General features: G+C 31.2%; 2 protein-coding genes across 2 annotated transcripts in view; one reads left to right on the forward strand and one right to left on the reverse strand.

Moving 5' to 3' along the window:
* The window catches only part of LOC145738941 (cuticle protein 18.6-like), a 99,317-nt gene that overhangs the window by 74,080 nt on the left and 3,431 nt on the right, over positions 1–21,806 (forward strand). The gene's annotated exons all lie outside the window — the stretch shown is intronic.
* The window catches only part of Shal (Potassium voltage-gated channel protein Shal), a 42,308-nt gene continuing 31,973 nt past the window's right edge, over positions 11,472–21,806 (reverse strand). The window contains exon 5 of the mRNA XM_081994128.1: positions 11,472–21,761. Within this exon, the coding sequence (XP_081850254.1) occupies positions 21,656–21,761 (106 nt within the window). The 3' untranslated portion in view covers positions 11,472–21,655. The remainder of the gene's footprint in view (positions 21,762–21,806) is intronic.

Genomic DNA, 21,806 nt, shown 5'->3' on the forward strand with positions numbered 1-21,806 from the left:
GAAAAGTTTTTTTGATAAAAATAGGCAAAGTTTACAAAATTAAAACGTCATTACAGTTCAAATTAGCGTCAAGCACATCATTGGAATAATAGGATTTTTCGTAAGAATTAATAATGCTAGCAACCAAAAATGGACCATAACCAATTATTCTCGTAAATAAGCACGAGACCTGCATGAGAAACTATTTGAGCTATTAATACCAGCAGATCAAAAGTCACTTTTCAAACGTTTCATTCTTAAAATATAATAAATTGAAACATCATAATATAATAGTTGAAATTAGCATCAGCCAAATCACTTAGTAGGAATAGTAGGATTTACCTTAAGGATTAATAATAATACCAAGCAAAAATTGATCATAACAATATGAAATACTTGTGTAAAATACCAGCAGATTGGTGTAAAAGTTATTTTTGAAAGATTTAGAATTCTATAACATGTCTCCAAGACAGTTTTTTTGACATCCTTAAAAATTGTTTTCACAGGGTGTGCAAGAAAAGTATGGTGGTTCACTATTTTTGTCACCCTGTACGCAATTTTTAAGATAGAATTTTTTACTCTACACTACTGGAAATAGGAACTCAAAACGGTTCTTTTAAGTGGTTGAACCACCCTGAACTCCCAAAAATAACTGAGTTACAGGGTGTTCAAAGTTCAAACCACAATTTTAACTGATTTGAAAATTTGTTGAAAGTTCGAAAAGTTCAAAGTTTAAATTGACGTCAAACGACATCAGCAATTGACGAAAGCAAGCAAAAACAGACTATAACAGCGTCATATATTTCCATACATAAACCTACCAAAATACATTCTTTAAAGGGTTTTCTCAGCTGTAAAACTAATATACAGAATGTTTAATATTGCTCCTACCCCATGTCTTAAAAACTGCTTTTTGATACCCTTAATAAAGCTTAAAAATTTCAAACAAAATAGTTAAAATTTGTCTAGTAGGATTGTTCGTTTTCCAGAAAATGTTGATGCAGTTCAATAAATTTTAAAGCATTTTGAGGGTATTTTAATGTGCAAAAAATCATCAGCGGTACACTACTCGTATTAGGCAGAATTAGGTTATGAGAATCCGTTTGATCATCACCAGTATCGTATAAAATTTTATCTTTCAAACACAACCTGTATATGCAATACAAAAACTCACTTTGAACATTGAGGAAGGCACCTGTTTAAGCAGAACCCAACGGGTTCATAGCCTTGACAGTATATTCAGCTGTATTACCTGATGTTGTATCTTTATGAGTATACGTATCACCGTTTCTTTTTCATTCCGGATGCTCCAATGGCTCCTCATCTTTGAACCATTGTGCAGCGGGTTTAGGGTACCCAACTACGGTAGTCACTAACGGTTCCATAATTTCCGGCCGTTGTTTCTTAGTGGTTCTAACCCTTAAAGTGAATTCCACTGTAGCATGTCCTTTGCTGAGCTTCGCCATTTCTTGCTTTTTGGTCATCTTCTTGATGGGCATTGATGTGGTGTAAGTGATGTGGTAGTAATGGTAACGTTCTTTTTAGTGGAAACGCGTTTTCCGTTTTGGTACCACTTGATGTCGAACACTGGAAGCATTTCTTCTAGGATATCAATCAGGCAGTAAAGATGTTCTGCGCAAGCTCTTCCTCGAAATTTACCGTGAGATGATAGCGGTCCTTAAACTGTTAATTCAGCGGTACTGGAAGCAAATCCAGCAGAGTTCTTTGCCTCACAGTGAAGGTTTCAGCATCTTCAGGGAAAACATTGTTAATAAAACACCACGTTGTCTTCAGTGTAAATAATCTGGAAATGGGCGGATTCCTTGATAATGTGAGTTTGAAACCAGGTGATTTGGGGTCTTGGGTACCCTTCGACTTTACATTCAAATACAACATAGAACCCGTCGTGCGTTGTTATTGGTTTAAGCTTCTCAAGGAACTTGGGGCACCATTGGTTCCTCAAACAGAACAGTTTCTTGAAAAATTTTCTCAACAATTAAAAGTGGCAGCAAGCAAAAATGGGTTATAACAGCAATGAATGATTATCATCAGCAGGTTTAATAGTCAATTTTCTTCAGGTCTTGAAAACTGTCAAACATTTTAAAAGCCATTAGGTTTCAAATTGGAGTCAAAAAGATCGCTGAAACAGCACGATTTACCATCAGAGATTAAAGGGCCAAACTAGGACATAACAACGTCAATTAGTTTGGTAAATAAACTCATCTTCATAAAAGTTTTTTATATTAATACCAGCTGAAGGAAGCACAATATTGTATTTAATATTTCATCTCCCTCACGTTTTCTTAACATTCTAAAAAATATTAAATTCAAATGTCAAGCAGGTACAAAAGAATCTTCAAAAAGGTTTAATATTTACTTTATTTCCTCCAGGTCTGGAAAACTGTTAATAACGTTTGAATTACCTAAGTAAGAACTTAGATAATTCAAACGTTATTAGAGTTGAAATTGGCTCCAAACAAATCACTGGAATAATACGATTTGTCATAAGAATTAAAAGTAGTAGCAAGCAAAAATCGACCATAACATTATTTATTTTCATGTACAAACTGTAAAAGAGAATCCCAATTCTGTTATGCAATTTAATAAAATTCTACTAAAGCATAAGGAAGTGAACTTAACCATTCCCAACCAGTAAAAAAATATAATAAATCCGAAGTCAAAATTAGTGTATTTATAAAACAAACAGTTAAAATTAATAAATCAAAAAATCATCAGTGTAAATAAAAACCACCAAAAAATACATTTTAGAAAAAAAATAAGAAAAAATTTTTTTAAAAAACTGAATTAAAAAAATGTCTACATTAATTTAAATTATGCAAACTAAATTTTTTTTTCATATTCAAGCTAATTAAGTTTACAAAATTTACAATGTGGTATTTTCTCATGTCTCGTTTTTTTCTCACCCTGTACATCGGAAGCAAAACATTTGCAGACGTTCTTCACATGAACTTTCACTTTTAAAACAAGCCAAACCACCACTTTTTGTTAATTAGAATGTAATATTTAGGAACACCGTGTATACATTTTATAATATGTTTTTACAGCTCTAAGGTGTAAAAAATTAAAACTTTACCACCCTAAACACAAAAAAACACAATTTAGAATAGTTGTTTAAACGATTTTTTTCTAAAGAGATGTGAAAATAAAAAAAATATAAAACATAGGTCCACTTGGTGTAATTGTTTTTATTCAATCTTCAGATGTTCATCATATTCACCCATTTCAGTTTTTAAAAAACATTTTGGTTATGTATAAGATTTTATTAATTATCTGCACAATACATATTTGTAAACACACAAAAACAAATTAAAATCCATTATTTTGGTAGAAAAGACAAAAACAATGCCAAAAAGAGTCTCTTAGTTAGGAAGGGATCAAAAGGCGAATTAATAAGGGAAAAACACATGGGCTGAGTGATTCAGCAACAAGTCGAAAGGAAAATAATGGACCTATTAAGACAACCATTTCAAACAAAAAAAGAGAGTCGAAGTATTTGTTCTTGTTTGTTTTCTTTCTAGGCTTTTGAATACATGAAGCTGAAACACAGAGAATAAAAGAATCTCAGGTGTGTTCAGTTTTAATTTGTAACAAATGGTTATCTTTTCTTTGTTTTCCTTCGTGAACATAAACAAAGCTTTTTTGACCCAAATAACTTAATAAAGAAAACCAACATTGGAATTATTGTTGCCTTTTGGTAATATTTAATTTGCTTATTCAGGACTCTATAAACAACTTTCCAGTGCTTTTACAATGTGTATTTAGGCTTTCAATTCAGCATCAATTATTACATTGTTTAATTATCAATTTTGTTGTTTCTATTTTTAAATTACGTTGACATGACGAATTTAGTAAGTTTCAGTATAACCTTTGACCGTTACATTTATTAATTCCTTTAATTTTCGAAAGCGGTTTCATAAACGTACTAGATACAAAACAAAATAAATTATTGTGGGTGTTTTATTTAAAGTAGTTATCTTTGAAACTCCTAGATAGATAATTAAATACTAAATGAGTTCAATTAGTATTTCCTTTCATTATATTAAAAGTGCAACAAATCCTGCCTAGTTAATTTTAATAAAGAATTGTGTTTTATAAGTTTTTCGTAGGTTCAAAATTAATTTGGTTCATTCACATGGAAATTAAAAACCTTTTGATGTATTTCGGATTATACCCTTAGTCATAATTATATGTCATTCATTCATGTTGGAACTAGTTGGGGAGCATAAAAATGGTTAATTATTATTGTTATTTACGTATATAAGAGCAGGAAAGTACAAGGATTACAACCGACGGACAGTTTAAGTTTAAGTAATAAAGACAAGGGCGGTAATGATACTTTCAGCCTTTGGGCCCAGCAAAAAGGACCACTTTTTGAATTTCTGCTCCCCAAAATGAATTTTCTGGAAGAAACTCTAAACTAAACGAGATACGAAAAAATCTCAAAGGGTGAAAATTGCGTAAAAATCGTCAAAGAAACTGAATCCAGACTTCCAACAAATAATTTCCCTCTAAAACTGCATACAGGGTGACCAAACTCTAACAACTTTTACTTTATTGGCTCACCCTGTACTCTGGAAGAATCTAAAGTGATTTTCAAGCACATCACGTTAAAGAGGAGGAAAAAAGGGATTTTTTGAGTGGTTTCTAGTTTCTGTATCTTAAAAACTGGCTGAGATATTGACAGTCAAAGTTTTGAGGCACTTTTTGAGTTTCTGCTCCCCAAAATGAATTTTCTAGAATATCTCCTAAACTATACGAGATACGAAAAAATCTCAAAGGGTGAAAATTGCGTAAAAATTGTCAAAGAAACTGAATCCAGACTTCAAATAAATAATTTCCCTCTGAAACTGCATACAGGGTGACGAAACTCTAACAACTTTCAATTTATTGGCTCATCCTGTATTCTGGAAGCGTCTAAAGTGATTTTCAAGCACATCACGTTAAAGAGGAGGAAAAAGGGATTTTTTGAGTGGTTTCTAGTTTCTGTACCTTAAAAACTGGCTGCGATATTGACAGTAAAAGTTTTGAGGCACTGTTTGAGTTTCTGCTCCCCAAAATGGATTTTCTGGACTATCTCCTAAACTCGACGAGATACGAAAAAATCTCAAAGGGTGAAAATTGCGTAAAAATCGTCAAAGAGAGTGAATCCAGACTTCAAATAAATAATTTCCCTCTGAAACTGCATTCAGAGTGACCAAACTCTAACAACTTTTACTTTATTGGCTCACCCTGTACTCTGGAAGAGTCTAAAGTGATTTTCAAGCACATTACGTTAAAGAGGAAGAAAAAAGGGATTTTTTGAGTGGTTTCTAGTTTCTGTATCTTAAAAACTGGCTGAGATGTTGACAGTCAAAGTTTTGAGGCACTTTTTGAGTTTCTGCTCCCCAAAATGAATTTCCTGGACTATCTCCTAAACTAGACGCGATACGAAAAAATCTCAAAGGGTGAAAATTGCGTAAAAATCGTCAAAGAAACTGAATCCAGACTTCAAATAAATAATTTCCCTCTGAAACTGCATACAGGGTAACCAACATCTTACAACTTTCAATTTATTGGCTCACCCTGTATTCTGGAAGTGTCTAAAGTGATTTTCAAGCACATCACGTTAAAGAGGAGGAAAAACAGGATTTTTTGATTGGTTTCTAGTTTCTGTATCTTAAAAACTGGCTGAGATATTGACAGTCAAAGTTTTGAGGCACTTTTTGAGTTTCTGCTCCCCAAAATGAATTTTCTAGAATATCTCCTAAACTAGACGAGATACGAAGAAATCTCAAAGGGTAAAAATTGCGTAAAAATCGTCAAAGAAACTGAATCCATCAAACAAATAATTTCCCTCTAAAACTGCATACAGGGTGACCAAACTCTAACAACTTTTACTTTATTGGCTCACCCTGTACTCTGGAAGAGTCTAAAGTGATTTTCAAGCACATCACGTTAAAGAGGAAGAAAAAAAGGATTTTTTGAGTGGTTTCTCGTTTCTGTATCTTAAAAACTGGCTGAGATATTGACATTCAAAGTTTTGAGGCACTTTTTGAGTTTCTGCTCCCCAAAATGAATTTTCTGGACTCTGAATCTCCTAAACTAGACGAGATACGAAAAAATCTGAAAGGGTAAAACTTGCGTAAAAGTCGTCAAAGAAACTGAATCCATCAAACAAATAATTTCCCTCTGAAACTGCACACAGGGTGACCAAACTCTCTCTATCATTGGAACGAGGTCGGAATATCAATTTACCACCCAAGTGAGTACAAGTAATTAAATTTGAGAATAAAATTCCAGGCAGTAGATTAACTAAATGTTGCGCAAATGACAATTTTAAGAAAAAGTATGTTTACATTTACAAGTGACGGTCAGAAATGTGTGAATCTGATTTTTTGATGAGTGGTCATGTGACCAACTGTCACACACACATACACTGACACATGTCAAATAAAATGTTCTCTATCTATATCAAGACCATTGATTTGCAGTGGTTCAATAGCAAGATGCTTAAACTAGAATTTGAAATACTTCTTAGAGACTCATTTATAGGTTAAAGTTAAATATCAATCTGATGTTTAACTGTTAGATTTCAATGCTAATTTTAGAGTTTAAACTCTAGAGTAATGTTAAACTGAACCTATAAAACTGGCCCTTATTTGTATTAAAATAGCTACCAAACTCTAAGTACTTGGCGTATTTCCTGTATATGTGGACGTCAGAGTTTTTTTGCCATATTCGCGTTGAACCTTCACTTTTCCATATGATGCTAAAATATGACTTCAAAAGTTACTTACTAAAAACACAATCTTACCCACGCAAATCTAAATTTACGAGAGAAATTATTTCCAATATAATTAAACTAAAAGCGTTGCTGTAAATCAAATGAATGTCAGCGTCAAAACGTTAATCTTGAAAGTACTCCCAATAAGATCTTTCATCAAAATTGACAGGAACGTACTTGAAAATAGCGTAGGAAAAACGTAATGATATTTGTATGTGTATGTTGTTTTAACATGTTTATTTTCAGGGAAATAAACTAGGAAAATAGAATTACAATTACACATATTCTCATACAAAGGTAACGCATCAAGTGAACCTGACCTTTGCATAAATATTGTTATTATAGAAATTTTCACTATGCAAAAGGCAAAAGTATATTTTTCTTCAAAGCAAAAGTGCCAGTGCCATCTAGTGATAAACGCACAAATCCATGTTCTACAGTGGCCTAAATTCCTTTATTATTTACACGTTTATTTCTAAATTTGTTTAGCTTTTTCGTATGTTAGTTAAGCAATTTGCGTATTAAAACAAATATTTGCTACAATTTTCACAACTCCAGTTAAGCTTCATCTTATGGGATATCCAATGCATTTTATGACAAACTTTTCACCTAAATTAAAAAAAGCTAGGCTAGATATTGCCGTTTTTCAAACGGCATATGAAAGAAGACACTTGCTAGATGTGCGTAAGTCAATATAATTTTAATAGTACGCCAATAAAAAAATTTGAAGAATTTAAACAAAATGCTAAAAATTACCATAATTTTCAAGTCAGTATTTTTCCTACTTGCAAAATTTTTTGATGACAAAAATAACTTTTCGCACATTCACCAAACCTTGCGTAAACACCGACTTAGTTTTGTCGACATAAACAAAAAACGAACACTGTTTCTTATATTTTTGTCTACACGTAGACCAGGCATTGCGATCGAAAAACGTCTTTACCGATCCCCTTAATGATTTATCATTGCAGGAAATTTTCAGCATTTGTTATTGTGTTATTGTAACGATTATAAATACCTCGCCTCCATTATAAAATCCACTCAATAACAAAACAATCAATAAGACTTTAAAATGTAATTTTCCTGGAAGAATTTTTCTCTACTCGAGAGCCGTTTTTACCTTAATCGGATTTAGGCTTAACTTCTTTGGACCCCAAGTATCATACTTAATATCCTCAAACCTTCGTTTTGGATTTAAGAACCCACTGCGTCTAATAAGAAGTTACGTTCCTTTACCTTTAAGGAGGAAGCTCAAAGTGTTTATCCTAAAATAGGCAATAAGATTAGAAGGACCCAAAACCGTTAAGGCTGTATGTATTACAGGGTTTTTTCTGAAAAGAAGTCTTTTCATCACTACTTCAAAGACTAGGCATTAGTTGATATTCTCTTACACATAAAGCAGCATTAAACGTTAATTGACAGAAGCCTAAATTGTAGAATAGACACAGCTCTTGTAGATTTAGACATGCAACAAAAGTAGTCAGTGTGTGCTTATTGGTGGATAAACTGTTGTTACTAAAGTAAACGGTTCTTTTAACCTATTTAGCACTTATTTCGGGTTTCTAGATCCTATTGGTATAAAGATAAAGAGATAATTAACTTTTCTTCGTGTAATTTTAGTTAATTCGTCTTCTTGGTGAGGGCAAAAGTTACCTTTCTCTAGTTAGGTGTAATCAAAAAAATATTAACTAAGAACTCAGTACGCAGGTTGATGAGTATTGACTTTGCTTTAGTAGACAGGTAATTAAATGTTTCCTCCACTTTGTTGAAGCAGTTTTCCTATTAATATTCATTCAATTATAAAATTTACAGAACATGGGTGCATATTCTTGAAACGAGGGAGTTATCAAGACAAAGGTTTGAAGAATGTGACAGGAACCCGTCATTTGTCAGCTTTTTCTGTCACATTCTATCAACACTTCTCTTGAGAATTCTGTTCCCTGCTTTCAAGTAGGTACTAGGGCCCAGGAAACTCTGCAAATTGAAGACATTGGTATTTTGGCAACTAATTTGGTTTAGATTGGTTCTTTTTCTTCAGACCTCCTTTGTCCACTCCTGAACGTAGACCTCTTTCATCCGCTTCCATGCATTTCTGTCTTGTGCTTTTTGAGACCATCTTTTCCCCACAATCGGTTTGATATCGTTTAGCACTCTAGCCACCTTTTCTGGGGTCTGCCTACGCTATGCTTGATCTGTCTTGGTCGCCAATGTGTTACTCGCGCTGTCATGGTTCTCTCTGGCCACATGCCCCACCCATTGCCATTTGCTTTCCAAGATACGCTTCATAATGTCCACGATGATTTTGATTCTGATTTTGTCTTTAGACTGATTCCCAGCATTATTACCTGTTGTTCATCAGTTAATCTGCAAGTGGCAGTTATTTATACAAAAAAACAGTCTTTAGTTTCATTAACAGCTTTGGTTTAAACTGAATCTATATAATTGTTGTATGTAAAGTATTGTGGACAATGAGGAGTGTGCTGCTTTTTAAACAGCTGGGCCAACACTGGAATTTGGAATTAATCTTTGACTTTATTGACACGGCGAAAGATTCTTCTGCGACTTTATTTATTTGTGATCAAAACTGAATCCTGATTTTAGAAAAATGTGGCTTCATTTGCAATTTAGAAGTCATTAAACTATTTCCAAAGTCGTCTCTAAAGAAAATGCGAATCCAGTAAACAACTGGCAAATAAATTTACGAACAAAAAGCAAAATATCACTTTTAATACACATACTGTCAATTCAACTTCTTTTAGAAAAAATCACAAAACATTGATGTACCAACAGATAAAATCAAAGTTAATGAGCAGAATTCTGTGACTTAACAGTTGATAAACCTTCATTTGACTTTGATACTTATAAAGAGAAATGCTATAAAAACCAGTGAAGAGCAGGCAAAGACGTCGTTGTGATTAATCATTATCCCTCTCATGGGGAATGCTTTGCGAGGAAATATTTCCTTAAACTGTTTAATAGGGGGGTATTATTCCTCTTATTCCACTAATCTCTTCCCAGTTTACTTAACACCCATTGTTCTCTCAGTCTCACAATATTTCAGAAATCCATGTCAATTAAAATTGTTCTTGGGATGAAGATTCTTCTTCAATAACTTCATACAGAATCAGAGTACTGCTTATACCTGTCTGAATCTTAAGCATGACAGAATTGTTTAATGAAAAATACTATAATAATTATATTAAAGTTTATATTTCCTACGGAAAATTCAATATAAAATCCAAAAAATTAGAGTGTAAAAACTGAATTATTTAATTAAACTAAAATACCACACAAGAGCAAAATCGGACACAAAAAAGATAAAAAAGAAATCAAAATCAAATCCATAATGTATTAATTATCACGTCTAAATTATCGTTTTGATTCGAAAATTGCTTGAAACATAACTCTAACAAATCCTAAGATTTTGCCTGTTTGCAGTACTGTATATTTCACTTTAAATAAAGGCGATGTCAATCAAGCTGAAAACCTTAGCATAAGCAATATCTAACAGGTAAAGATCACTTAGAAGATCCTTGACAAACAAAAAAATGTTGAAGAGAAGAGGCCCAATGATAGAGCTTTGAGAAACACCAGAACTGACCAAAAACATGTTAGAGTAACAACATGCAACGAAACTAAGTTTTTGATTGATAACAGGTTTGCTGCTGTTGTATGTGTTGAGTATCTTTGATCTTCAGAGGTTAATTGATGTTTGCAGAAAAAAAACTGAACTTTTGAAATCCTCTCTCTTCCTTGCTAATATTGTATTTAACATTAGGAAAGGTGCTTGAGAAGAAGATAAAACGCATACTCTTTTTTTATACTGTTTCTTTATCTGGCTAGAAAAATTTCCATTTTCTTAGACCAACTTAAATTACAAAATCTTCTTTCTGTCACATCATAACATAATCCCAGAAATGCAAATTTGGTCTTTAAAACCCTCTAAACTAAGAAAAAATTTGTCAAAGTAAGTGGATTTAAACAACCTGTTTAAAAAATTTAAAAAGGAGTTTGTGATTGTATTAATACAGTTTTTCTGTTTCCTTTTAACATTTCCACACAGTAGGCAATTATTCACCTGAGGGAATGACAAGCTTCTGAAGATAAAAATATCAAGACTTTTTCACTGCAGTGACTAAATTATTAAAATAAGCCATTCAGGAACTTTGGAAAGTAAGACATGAAATTGGGTTGGAATTATTGTTAAGCAGTTTCTAGTTTGAAAACTAGTCAGAATAGTATAGAAGCCTTGTAAAACTAAACTAGAAAAGTTGAATATTTCTCTGTAAACTCGAATAAATGGAGTGTTCAATCATAAAAACCCATTTGAAAAAAGACTTTCAGCGATGTAAACATAGTCAGAGTAATATTAATTTGTCTATCAAGTCTTAAAAATCTTGTAAACTGAGGTAAACCTGATGACATTAAATAATCTTAAAAAAATGGAATTTTTCAGTGTCGTTCAACATATTATTAAAACCATGGAAGTATACTTTTGTAATGTGTTGTTGGTAAACAAAAAATTAAAATGTGGATGTTTCCAATTGTATGGAATCATTTTCTAAATCGACAATGCACTGCCATTAGTGTAAACTTTTACACTTTTACACAATATAAGGTAGTACAATTTGCCCATTTTGGTAGTGCATTTAAAATCTAAGTTTGTTTTCTAGAAGATTTGAGTTAAGGGGAAATAATAATCATGATGCTCTTATTGAAAATGTATATTGTTTTACAGCAAGTTTGAAAAGATAGAATTTGAAGAAATAACTCTAACTATACAAAAAAAAATCATCTATATGTAATATAATATATGTTTAAAAGAGACTTTGGAATTACAATATATATTAACTATTTAAATTTTACAGTAATCTGCTACGTACATATAGTATTTAATCTTTATTTAATACCCTAAAATTACTCTCTGTTGTACGCCGTTTTATTGTACGTCGCCTATACCTACATCATTATAGGTCATACATTTAGATTACATTAGAACAGAATGTATTTGGCCTTTTTCATATCTCTACTAATGTCTTAACAATAAGATATTAAATAATTTGTCAACATATCAATCACCAAAAAGTAAATGCCAGTATAACTGACAACTCTCCAAAAGCCAAATGATTAAAAGTTAAATAAACTGCTTCGACTCTCTTTGGCCCTTATTTGTATATCATTTTGATTCCGAACTTTATTTTGCTCTCTTTAATAACCTCATTAAATTAGAACTTTATTCATAAACCCACTTTATTTTTTTGATAAAAGTTTCAATCACAAGTATATTATGTGCAACTACATAAATACGTATCGAAATTAAAAAAAATACAAGAAATAAAAACATTTTCCGTAATTCAGCCACAATGATTAACTCCCTATAATCTGCAATAACATTAATTGATATTTATACTAATTTAATATATAAGTATATATTTAAATTGTTTATTATCAGTATATATATTTATAGAACCTTAATATTGGTCTTGAAGTAGAAAAAAGTGCTTTTAAAAATGTAGCTGTTAAACTGATACTCTTTCTAACCTAAAGCTTTAATTTTGCGCAGTCAAGATGGTAAACTAATAACGTGATCACTTCAAACATCCATTTGATTACTCCTAACCCAATCTTGCAGAAGAAAACAGGGCAATGCATATTGTCTTCTTTTATTGTCTATTTAAGCTTGCTCAGATTAGAAAAAATACCATTTGAAAGCTTCCATTAAATTAAATTGACCCAAAGCACCATCTACAAATGTCATCTTATATTTTATACTTTTATACCACAGTGTGGAAACTTTGTTATACACCTGTACTTACATTACATAGGCAGGATATTCTTAATAATAAAATCGGAAACAATCCCTGCTTTGAACTAGTTAAACACTCTGTACATGTAATTTACTTCTAAAAACTGTAATTCTTAGAGCTAAAACTGACAGCAAAGATAGTTTAAACATTTAAATATGTAACGGGTGTTTAAATATCAGAACGTCGGCTGTTTAAATTAGCTTAGTTAGTTATTAGAAATTGTCACTGTCAGAAAAAATATTGTCTATGTTTTTCATGGTCGTATAGCGTAATTATAGGGCAGCTGACGTCATCCTTTACTTGAACACCCTGTACGACTCATAAGTTGTATATCATATTTTACTCAATCATGTAGTGCAAAAAACATCAAAATGGCAATGTTAATGCGAACACGAAATTTGTGCTCAACAACTATAAACAACTTTTAGTATTTTAAAGTTCCCCTTGTAATAGGGGAATTTGGAGATTTGCGGCAACACTATGTTTATTACATCTATTTTCTTATTGCTAAACAATTTAGAATATCATTTGTTAAAGGCAAAAATACAATGTATTCAATTCCAAAAGCAAATTAATGAAACACGTACTGAGAACTCGAGTAAAGTGCGTTGGAAATATCGAACGCAACTGAGAATATAATATCCCAAAAATGGTAAAAAGACACTAACACCAGAACAAATTACAATTACAAGTATCACGTTTAAAAATTATTCTCATAAGTCATTAAATGATATTATTTTCTCCAGCTCAATGCAATTTCATTTAATTTACTTTTGACCAGATTTTGTGATTCTTTTGTATAGTATCAATCCTTTACATACAGTTTGAGTAAATAGTATTCTAACATCAATATAATTTAAATTGGAAAGATTATAAAGCTAAAACACAGTACACGGATTTTCCTGAATATTAAGTCAAATGAAAACAATGTTGCCAGTACAAAAGAAGTAATGTACTCAAGATTTTGAATATTGTGACTAGTCAAATATTTAACCAAAATCAAAGTTTGAAGGATGATGCTTATCTAGTGACAGTGTGATACAAGTCACATTTTGAACCATATAGATTAAATTGTAATTTTGAAAAGACTTCGATTAAACTTTTATGTAAGTAGGCATTTCTGCAAGACTCAGTAGAATGATCCACCAAGTTAAGCTCAAAAAGCACACACAGTGAATGTCTTTGTTTTTCTAGTATTACCTTCTTTGAGCTAGATATGTGATGATTCTCTCTGCTCTTTTTCTGGTATCTTATTTTGTCTTTTAACTAGCATGAGAGTTACGTCTCAGAGTTTATGTGGCAGTGAATGAGTTTCCTCTACGTTTGAGCTTCTACTCTTTCGGTAAAAGTATAGAATTTTCACCCCCAGTCAACTAATTTCATTTTAATTATTTAACTATATTTCCTCAAGTTTTATGCCCAATATCCTTACTCAATTCTGGTAACTACATTCTAGAAAATTTGGTCTGCGTTCTTTTCTTTATTCTTTGCACAATCTAAAATTTGATTTCATGACATGTAATATTTAGAGTCATTAACATTAACAATATTGATATGAGATTTCTTTGCGAAGTCACTTCAAGAAAGGAAGAAGAAAATTAAAATAAAAGCAAACCAAAACAACGATAATAAAATGAAACAAAATATTCCTTTACTAATTTAGAATTATGTTTTTTTCTTTCAGACAGTTATTTTTTACCATTGAAAGACACTCTGTTATTTATTTATTTGTTCTGTCAACACGTGACATGTCCACAACATCTTGGCAGTTTCAAAGTATATGCCGAAGTGTAAGATAGAGATGAGAAAAGATATAAGCCAAACCAGCCGACATCCAATTGAAGCAGTTCTTTGGCGTGTACTGCACTAGCTCTTTATCATTGCTATAAGATTCGTATTATCCGCCAATGGCAGATTGTGTTTACAGAAAGTAGGATTGGCCTTCCTAATATGTATCACAGAATCGTTCTATTATAATAATAATATTTACTGGTATGTAGAAAAATTTGTAACAGACTAGTGATGCACAGTGGTATTAGTTTTACTCACTTCTTTTTGTCATCATCATCACGATCCTTTAAGGATGTAAGCTTTTGCGTAATTTGTTCCATGGGAAACAATGTCTAGTCTGTCGATTATCTACCATTTCATCAATCAAGGCATTATTCACACGATATCCGCAATTTTGGATCTTACTACATTATTTAATCCATTAAGTCCAGAGCATTGATGATCATTTTCTCGATTTTAATCTATTTAGTTAAATGCTTTTTTGTTTGATAATCTTTAAAATGATCAAATAATCGGTTGTTTTGTTGTCACCGTCTGATGATTTAGTGGACTGATCATCGACTGTCCAGTCAAGCCAAGTTTGATGTCCTTCCAGTATTTGCATGGATGAATTTGTCAAAGCTGTCTGATATTGACTTTCAAGAAACCATAATCATCTTACTCGTCAGGTTTCATCAGAGTATTCTTCTTGCTCTAATGTTCCCTAAAAATTCAAATGGTTCCTCCTCTGAAGAAGAAAATATGACAAATTTTATGATGATGATGGTTCAGCATCATAAATTTTGCAGAGTCAAAAGCAGTCGTTGTGCCACCATTACCATAGGTTTGTTCTGATCCTCGCAAAGTTTCCTTTATAGTACTTTCAAACTTATTTTGTTGGAAACACTACACTTTGGAATGCTTGTAGCTTGTATTGTGTTTTTTTCTAAATTGCTTCATTTGGGAGAGTGCTGGAATTTGGTTTGTTTTTGATCTTGCACTATCCTCTTTGCTGTCTTAAAGTGTAACTTTTTGTTTAAATCATTATCTTGATTTCCGGTTTTCATGTTCTTATTTGTTTTATTCTGAACATTCGCCCACAAGGATTGCCCTATTCAGTTTGGTTTTGAAGATACACATAATGGAATTAAAATTTCTAGTTTACCAACTTGGTCACAATACTGTAATGCTGAATAAACTGGCAATATTGTTCAACTTAATGACTGTTCATATATAAATTACGATTTTTCATCCACTTCTTCCTTCACTAACTTAAAAACAACCCAATCGAACAAAATCAATACAGATCTCTCTAACTTTTTAAACATGGTTGACTAAAATATTAAATACACTGAATTAAGTAGAAAATGAGGTTAATTATACAGGAAGGGAACTTTTAAGATCAATGATATTTACAGGAGTTTGAGACTTTGCCGCTAGAAGGCGTAACAAAAAATAAAAATGATAAAATCAATTTTTCTGAAAATATACCATCAAATACATACAAATAATGACATTATTCTTTTACTTTTTAAAGTATTTTTTTTTCTACCTCTTCAAATACATGGTAGGTGGCACTTTTAACTTTTTTTTCTCAAAATGTTCAAACATTAAGAGATATTTTTGGATACATCATTAAAAAGAGCATAAAATTCTACTAGGGAGAGTAACATTTTGATAGTTCATGTTATGCTAGCACAAATAGTGGTTTCCAATAAATAACACTAAGAACGGATACTTTCAACTCAAGATAAATTTATTCCTAAGAAAATTTCTTCACAAATCACTGAATTGACCAATAGCAAGGTCTTAATTCACGGTTTCTATAGAAATTATCTTAAATAAAATTAATCTGAAGTGAAAGTACTGGCACTAAACTAGGAAGTCATTTTTTTCGCCTTTCAGGACTTATATTAGTCTGCTAATATCTACCTAATTATTTTTTGCAGCTACTAATTTCTATAGAAAAATAGTCATATTATTTCCGCAAGAATGCCAAACCCAAATTATAGTTCAGTTTCGTTCTCAGTTAAATTGAAAGATGATGCTAATAATGTAGTCTTATTTACTTCAAACCGCTGCTTTTGTTCCATAATTTTAATTTTTGTCAAAATATTACTATCTTTAGAAAAACTTTACGCTTTTCCTAATAAAACATCCAAAAATACCTCTTTGTATTTGAAATTTTTGAGAGAATTATTGTAGCTAAGTCTAGAACTTTGTCAATTTCCAGCATTTTCTTATAGCTTTTTTAGTTTGTCTCTATGCTGTAGAATGTGTACTGAAATGTAATATCAAATCATTAATTTTTGTTTATATAATAATGATTATTTCACACGGATTAAAAGACAAATTAATTTTTTTTAATTTTTTCTCAATAACAAACCTTTCAACCCATTTTAAGATCCCAAAGTTTCCATCCTGTATATTTAAAGATTCGACCATAAAGGCTTGTTTGCTAAATTGTTAAACATTAAATAATTTAAACCTTAAATAAAGTTTTTAGAAATGACGATATATGACAGCAGCTTCCATAAACATCCTAAATTAATTTAGGTTTTGAGAGATTTTTTAATACTGTGCTCTAAATAAGTAGTTCAGCAGCTGCAGTACTAAACTATGTATAGTAATTACCACTCTATTATAACCGTTGTAAAAACGTTTTTTTTGTACATTTTTACAACGTATAATAGTGAATTCAATTTTATTTGCAATTCGATGTAAGGTTGGTTAGGGTGCAGTAGGAAGATTTCTATCAAATTTAAACTTAAAGAAATCTTCATAGTCTCATGAAATCTACTCAATATACTTTTGCAAAAGTTGCATCACTAAAGCTAAAATAGCATATACGAAATTATTCACTAAAAATTATAATAAAGTTCCAAGCAATATCGTCTGTTACCGTTAATAAATTAAAATTATCTAATTATCAAAATAGTAATTTTTAAATATAAATTCAAAACAGTTTAATTCCAGTACCCAATATACATATATCGTTTATTACCTGCTAATAACGCGTTTAAATATATAAATAACAAAAATTCCTGCCGACTCTGTCACGCCTGATAAACATTCACAAAGTAGCAATTAAGTCAAATTTTTCACCAGACTTTTGTATCATATAAGTCAATTTAATGCGAATATTTTTTGATAAATTTTAGTCAAAATTTTACACTGTACATTTAAGAAAAGTGTTTCACCAAACTAGGCACCATCAGACCTACAATCACACATTAAAATTTTCACACATCTAAAACCAAACAACACAGAAATAGTCTGATTTTAACCAGTTGGAAAAACAAGTGTTATCACGTGTTTTAAATAAACTATACTATAGAGGTTATAATTTCTTCTAAATTTTAAAATAAGTTTTGCATTCTGAAGTATCAATTTTTCGCATTAAATTACCTCAATCAAAGTATAAGTTACTTTTAAAATTTCTAAAATCTCAAAATATCTATGCCCTAAAGTTGACCTAATTTTATATGTATTTTTGAAATATTTTGACAAGCACAATTCAAATGTTTCAGAAAATGGTTAACTACCACATTTCTACGTGGTTTGTTCTAAAGATCTAAATAGTGGATAGTAAAGTTATATCGCACAAATATGAATCGATGTCTCGATTTTTTGTAAATATGATACCAAAAACGAATTTCACTTTTTTCAGATTATTATAATTGGTTTGGACCAGAAAAAGACAGTTTAATAATTTAGATAATTTTCAGATGATTCTACCAAAATGAATACCACTGCCGTTTAGAACTACTATTCTATATCATCTCTATACTATTCAGTTTAAATATTCAGAATTGCTGTTCGAGTTCCATTACGTTAATTTTTATGAGATTGATAATCTTAACATTCCTTTCTGCGATATTTAATGTTGAAAATTACAAAATTTGCAACTTGAAAATTTACAAAAAAAAAACTAAAGTTATGCAGAACTTGCTCAAGTGTTTAACTGTGATAATTTTAATAGACGATTTACTGTCTAAATGTGTTTATTATTTCAATTATTGTTTAAATTAACATTAATTTAAGTGTAGAAGTACAAAGTAAAGGTGAAATAAACATAACTTTAACCACTCACTTACTCTATTATTAGGAATCTATAATAGATAGAGGCAAAGAAAATGGCATTGTGTTCACAAAAAGCTCTCAAAACTGCATAACTTTGCTTTGTTAACCGGCTGTATAGTTTTTTCATAAATCCTGAAAAACTGCATTTACGTGTCACATGATTAATGTTAAAATAGGACTAAATCAAATGTCACTTTAAATTCTTAAGACAAATTTAAGACGCATTTGTAGCTTCAGGAGAAAAACTGCTGTCGGGTATCTAACTATACTTAACTCCAAAATCACTGATTAATATATTGGTGTTACGTGCATGCAAAGATACGTTGAACGATCTGTATATAACAACATTCATGTTATTTACATAATATAGATTCACTTTCACTGATACCAAAACTCCTACACATCAGTCATACAGGGTAATTCATTGAAATATGTATAGTGTATGTAGGTCAGCTGGCGGTTCCAAATTAGAATATCAGCTAATTCATCAATAATACTTCTTAGATTATAAGATTTAGTCGATTTGTAATTTTGACTTATAAATTTAAAACCACTGGGTATAAAAAGCAACAAATTTAAGATGTTTATCGCGTAATCGGTTACACGAGTTAACAATTTAAATAAAAATACAGGATAACTTTATATAAATAAATAACCTACCTAAAGTGCATGAGTAAACAAAATGAAATAATTACATATACTCCATTAGGAATGTTGAGTTACTGGCTATTATTCATACAGGGTGGACTAACCGGTGGCGCCAAATTTGTTCAGTTACTCAGATGGCTGCACTTATTATTATTATATTATTATATCAGAAGCAAGTACCATATTTTGAACGAAACTGTTGATTTTATTCTTTACGAAATATTTGAAATCTGTACTGAGGCAAAACAGTAGGAAGATCAGGATTGTTTGAAAAGTACGATCTGAAACGTTAATTTACAATCAACTGGAGACAAATCTACATCTTCTCAGTGATGATTTGCAGAGTAATGATTTGAAGTCTTTAATATCTCTAGAATGCCGATTTTTTATGACCACACACTAAAAATTCTAAATTTCTTATAGATAACGGTAGATATTTGATTGAGGTTTTGGTTGATTAAAACTGAAATGCTTCTATTATCATACTTCTTCCTTTCTTTACTTTGGAAATGCAACAATATTGAATGACTCTGCTAATCATGCTAATCATGATACTGCTGATGATCTTGCTGTTATCAATAACCCTTTAGAAATCCAAAGACTCACCGGATTTGAAAAAGACTATCTTTTCTACTATCCACTCGGAAAGACATTATTCAAGCCAGCAAGTCTAATGATTGGAAGATATTTTCTCTGTACAGTAGGTATTTATGTTCTGAATCACGCAGGACGTAAGTGGAAGATGTCATATATTAGTGAATTTTTGTATTAAAAAACTTTTACTATACTCTTTAGATCTGTCCCATCCTTGCCCATCCTTCAGAAAGAATTAAGTATGTTAAGACCAATGGATTTTCCAACATTTCCAAAACTTTTTCTACCAGCTCAGAAAGAAGCAATATGTCTGTAATCATCTTCTTCTGGGTAAGAAGATGAGTTTTTCATACGTAATTGAATAAGACGGAGTTGTGTCATCCTTGTACCTCATGCTTAGGCTTTTGCTTGCTTAAAAAGTACTGAAAGTTTGTAAGTTCAGACTATTAGTGACATTAGTGAATAATCCAACCTAACTTCACCAGTTTTCTAAGGACTTTTGCGATGTGCACAAGAGATATAGCTTTCTAAGCAAGAATGTAATTTCAAAAGTTGTAGGGAGGAAACACATACTTTGTTGTTCATCGATAAATGAGTCATATTTTAAATTGCATCAAAATAATGTCTTCTATGTGAAATATGCACAATTACGGACATACAGGGTGTAAAAGTTACCAAGGTGGAGAATCTGAAATAGTCTGCATGAAGTACTTTCCAGATGAAGGCTAGTCGGTTTATGAACGTTTGAATATAAGTTGGACCGCACTTTAAAAATCCTCCTTAAATACGTTTGGGCATAGCAATCAAATATAGACAAATTACAGTCAAAACCAACATTTCTTGCTTCGTTTATGACCGACAAATTGTTCAAATTTAAGATGTTTGTGAACCTCAATAAAACTGTAACTGCTAGTTTAATAGAAAATAGTTTATGACAGTTCTCTAATCGTGAATAACCTAATTTTTAAGTAATTTTTCCTATTATTACCAAAACAATTATAAAACTGTAAATCTTTGTTTTATATCGATTGCAGAAAGCAACTAACACAAAAACCCCAAGACACAACAAGATTCTGTTTTTGTTCCTTACTCAAAAACGAAATAAAACTTAAAAGTGCACAAAATATGGCAAAAATCAAAGTATGATAAGATAACGTAACAACCGAATAGACATGTAACATGATAAAGAAGCAACTTTTAAGCATCATTTAATGTTTGGAACATTTTGTAGTTGACAGAGGTGTCGTATAGTCTGTGTTCAATGACGATATTTTTTAATGGTCTATAGAAATACTTTGTTATATTTATTAATCAAATTATTATACAAGGCAAATTTAGACAAAAAAGCCTCTTGACAGATTGTCTAGAAACTACCAGATGATCTACATACAAAGTTAAGTGTACACTTACTAATTCAATCACCCTGTGTATTTGACATATTTTAATATGGAATCATTTTTGTGTCAACCTTTTAACTCACCTTTACAGTCCAATACTATCAATACTACTCCTTTTTTATGTAAATTATTTTTTAAGTTACATAAGTAGTTGCTTTATGATTACTTTGCTCCTACACTTTTTTTCATTACAACCTTTAGGAGAAACGTAGTCAAGTTAAAACTTCATAACTTTAAAAAGCATCATATTCACTACCAACCTACTACAACTAAAATGAAATAAAATTTATGCTAAAATAAATTACAGTCTTTGACAAAAAAATCATACATTCACGCATTACAAAAAAACAAGAAAAATTGTCATTTTTTCGTGTCCCTCCAGCAAATGATACTTGTTATGTTTTACCTATGTCAGTCATTACTTTTCCTACAACAACAAGAAGCAGTGTTATTCATTTTGTTAGTATTTCAACAATTGAGCTTTTTGTTATATAATTTCGATGATGGATCGATTATCCAATAATGAGCTGTTGTGTGGCATGATTTTAAATTTGGCTTAACGGCTTAACAGTAAAGGCATTTTCGTGATATGTCTAAAAAGACGCTTCTACGAGGTAAGTTCCATCCATGCCACTTCCAGTTTGGTTAGCTTGAGCAGTAGACGCAGCCGGCATATACTTTCCGCAAGTGTGTTGGTACCTATAAATTACCCACAAAAGTTGCATGTACTGTGTATTTTCATTT

Source organism: Ips typographus, linkage group LG16 (assembly GCF_016097725.1).
Source record: "Ips typographus isolate SLU linkage group LG16, UJ_Ityp_2.0, whole genome shotgun sequence".
Classification (NCBI taxonomy): domain Eukaryota; kingdom Metazoa; phylum Arthropoda; class Insecta; order Coleoptera; family Curculionidae; genus Ips; species Ips typographus.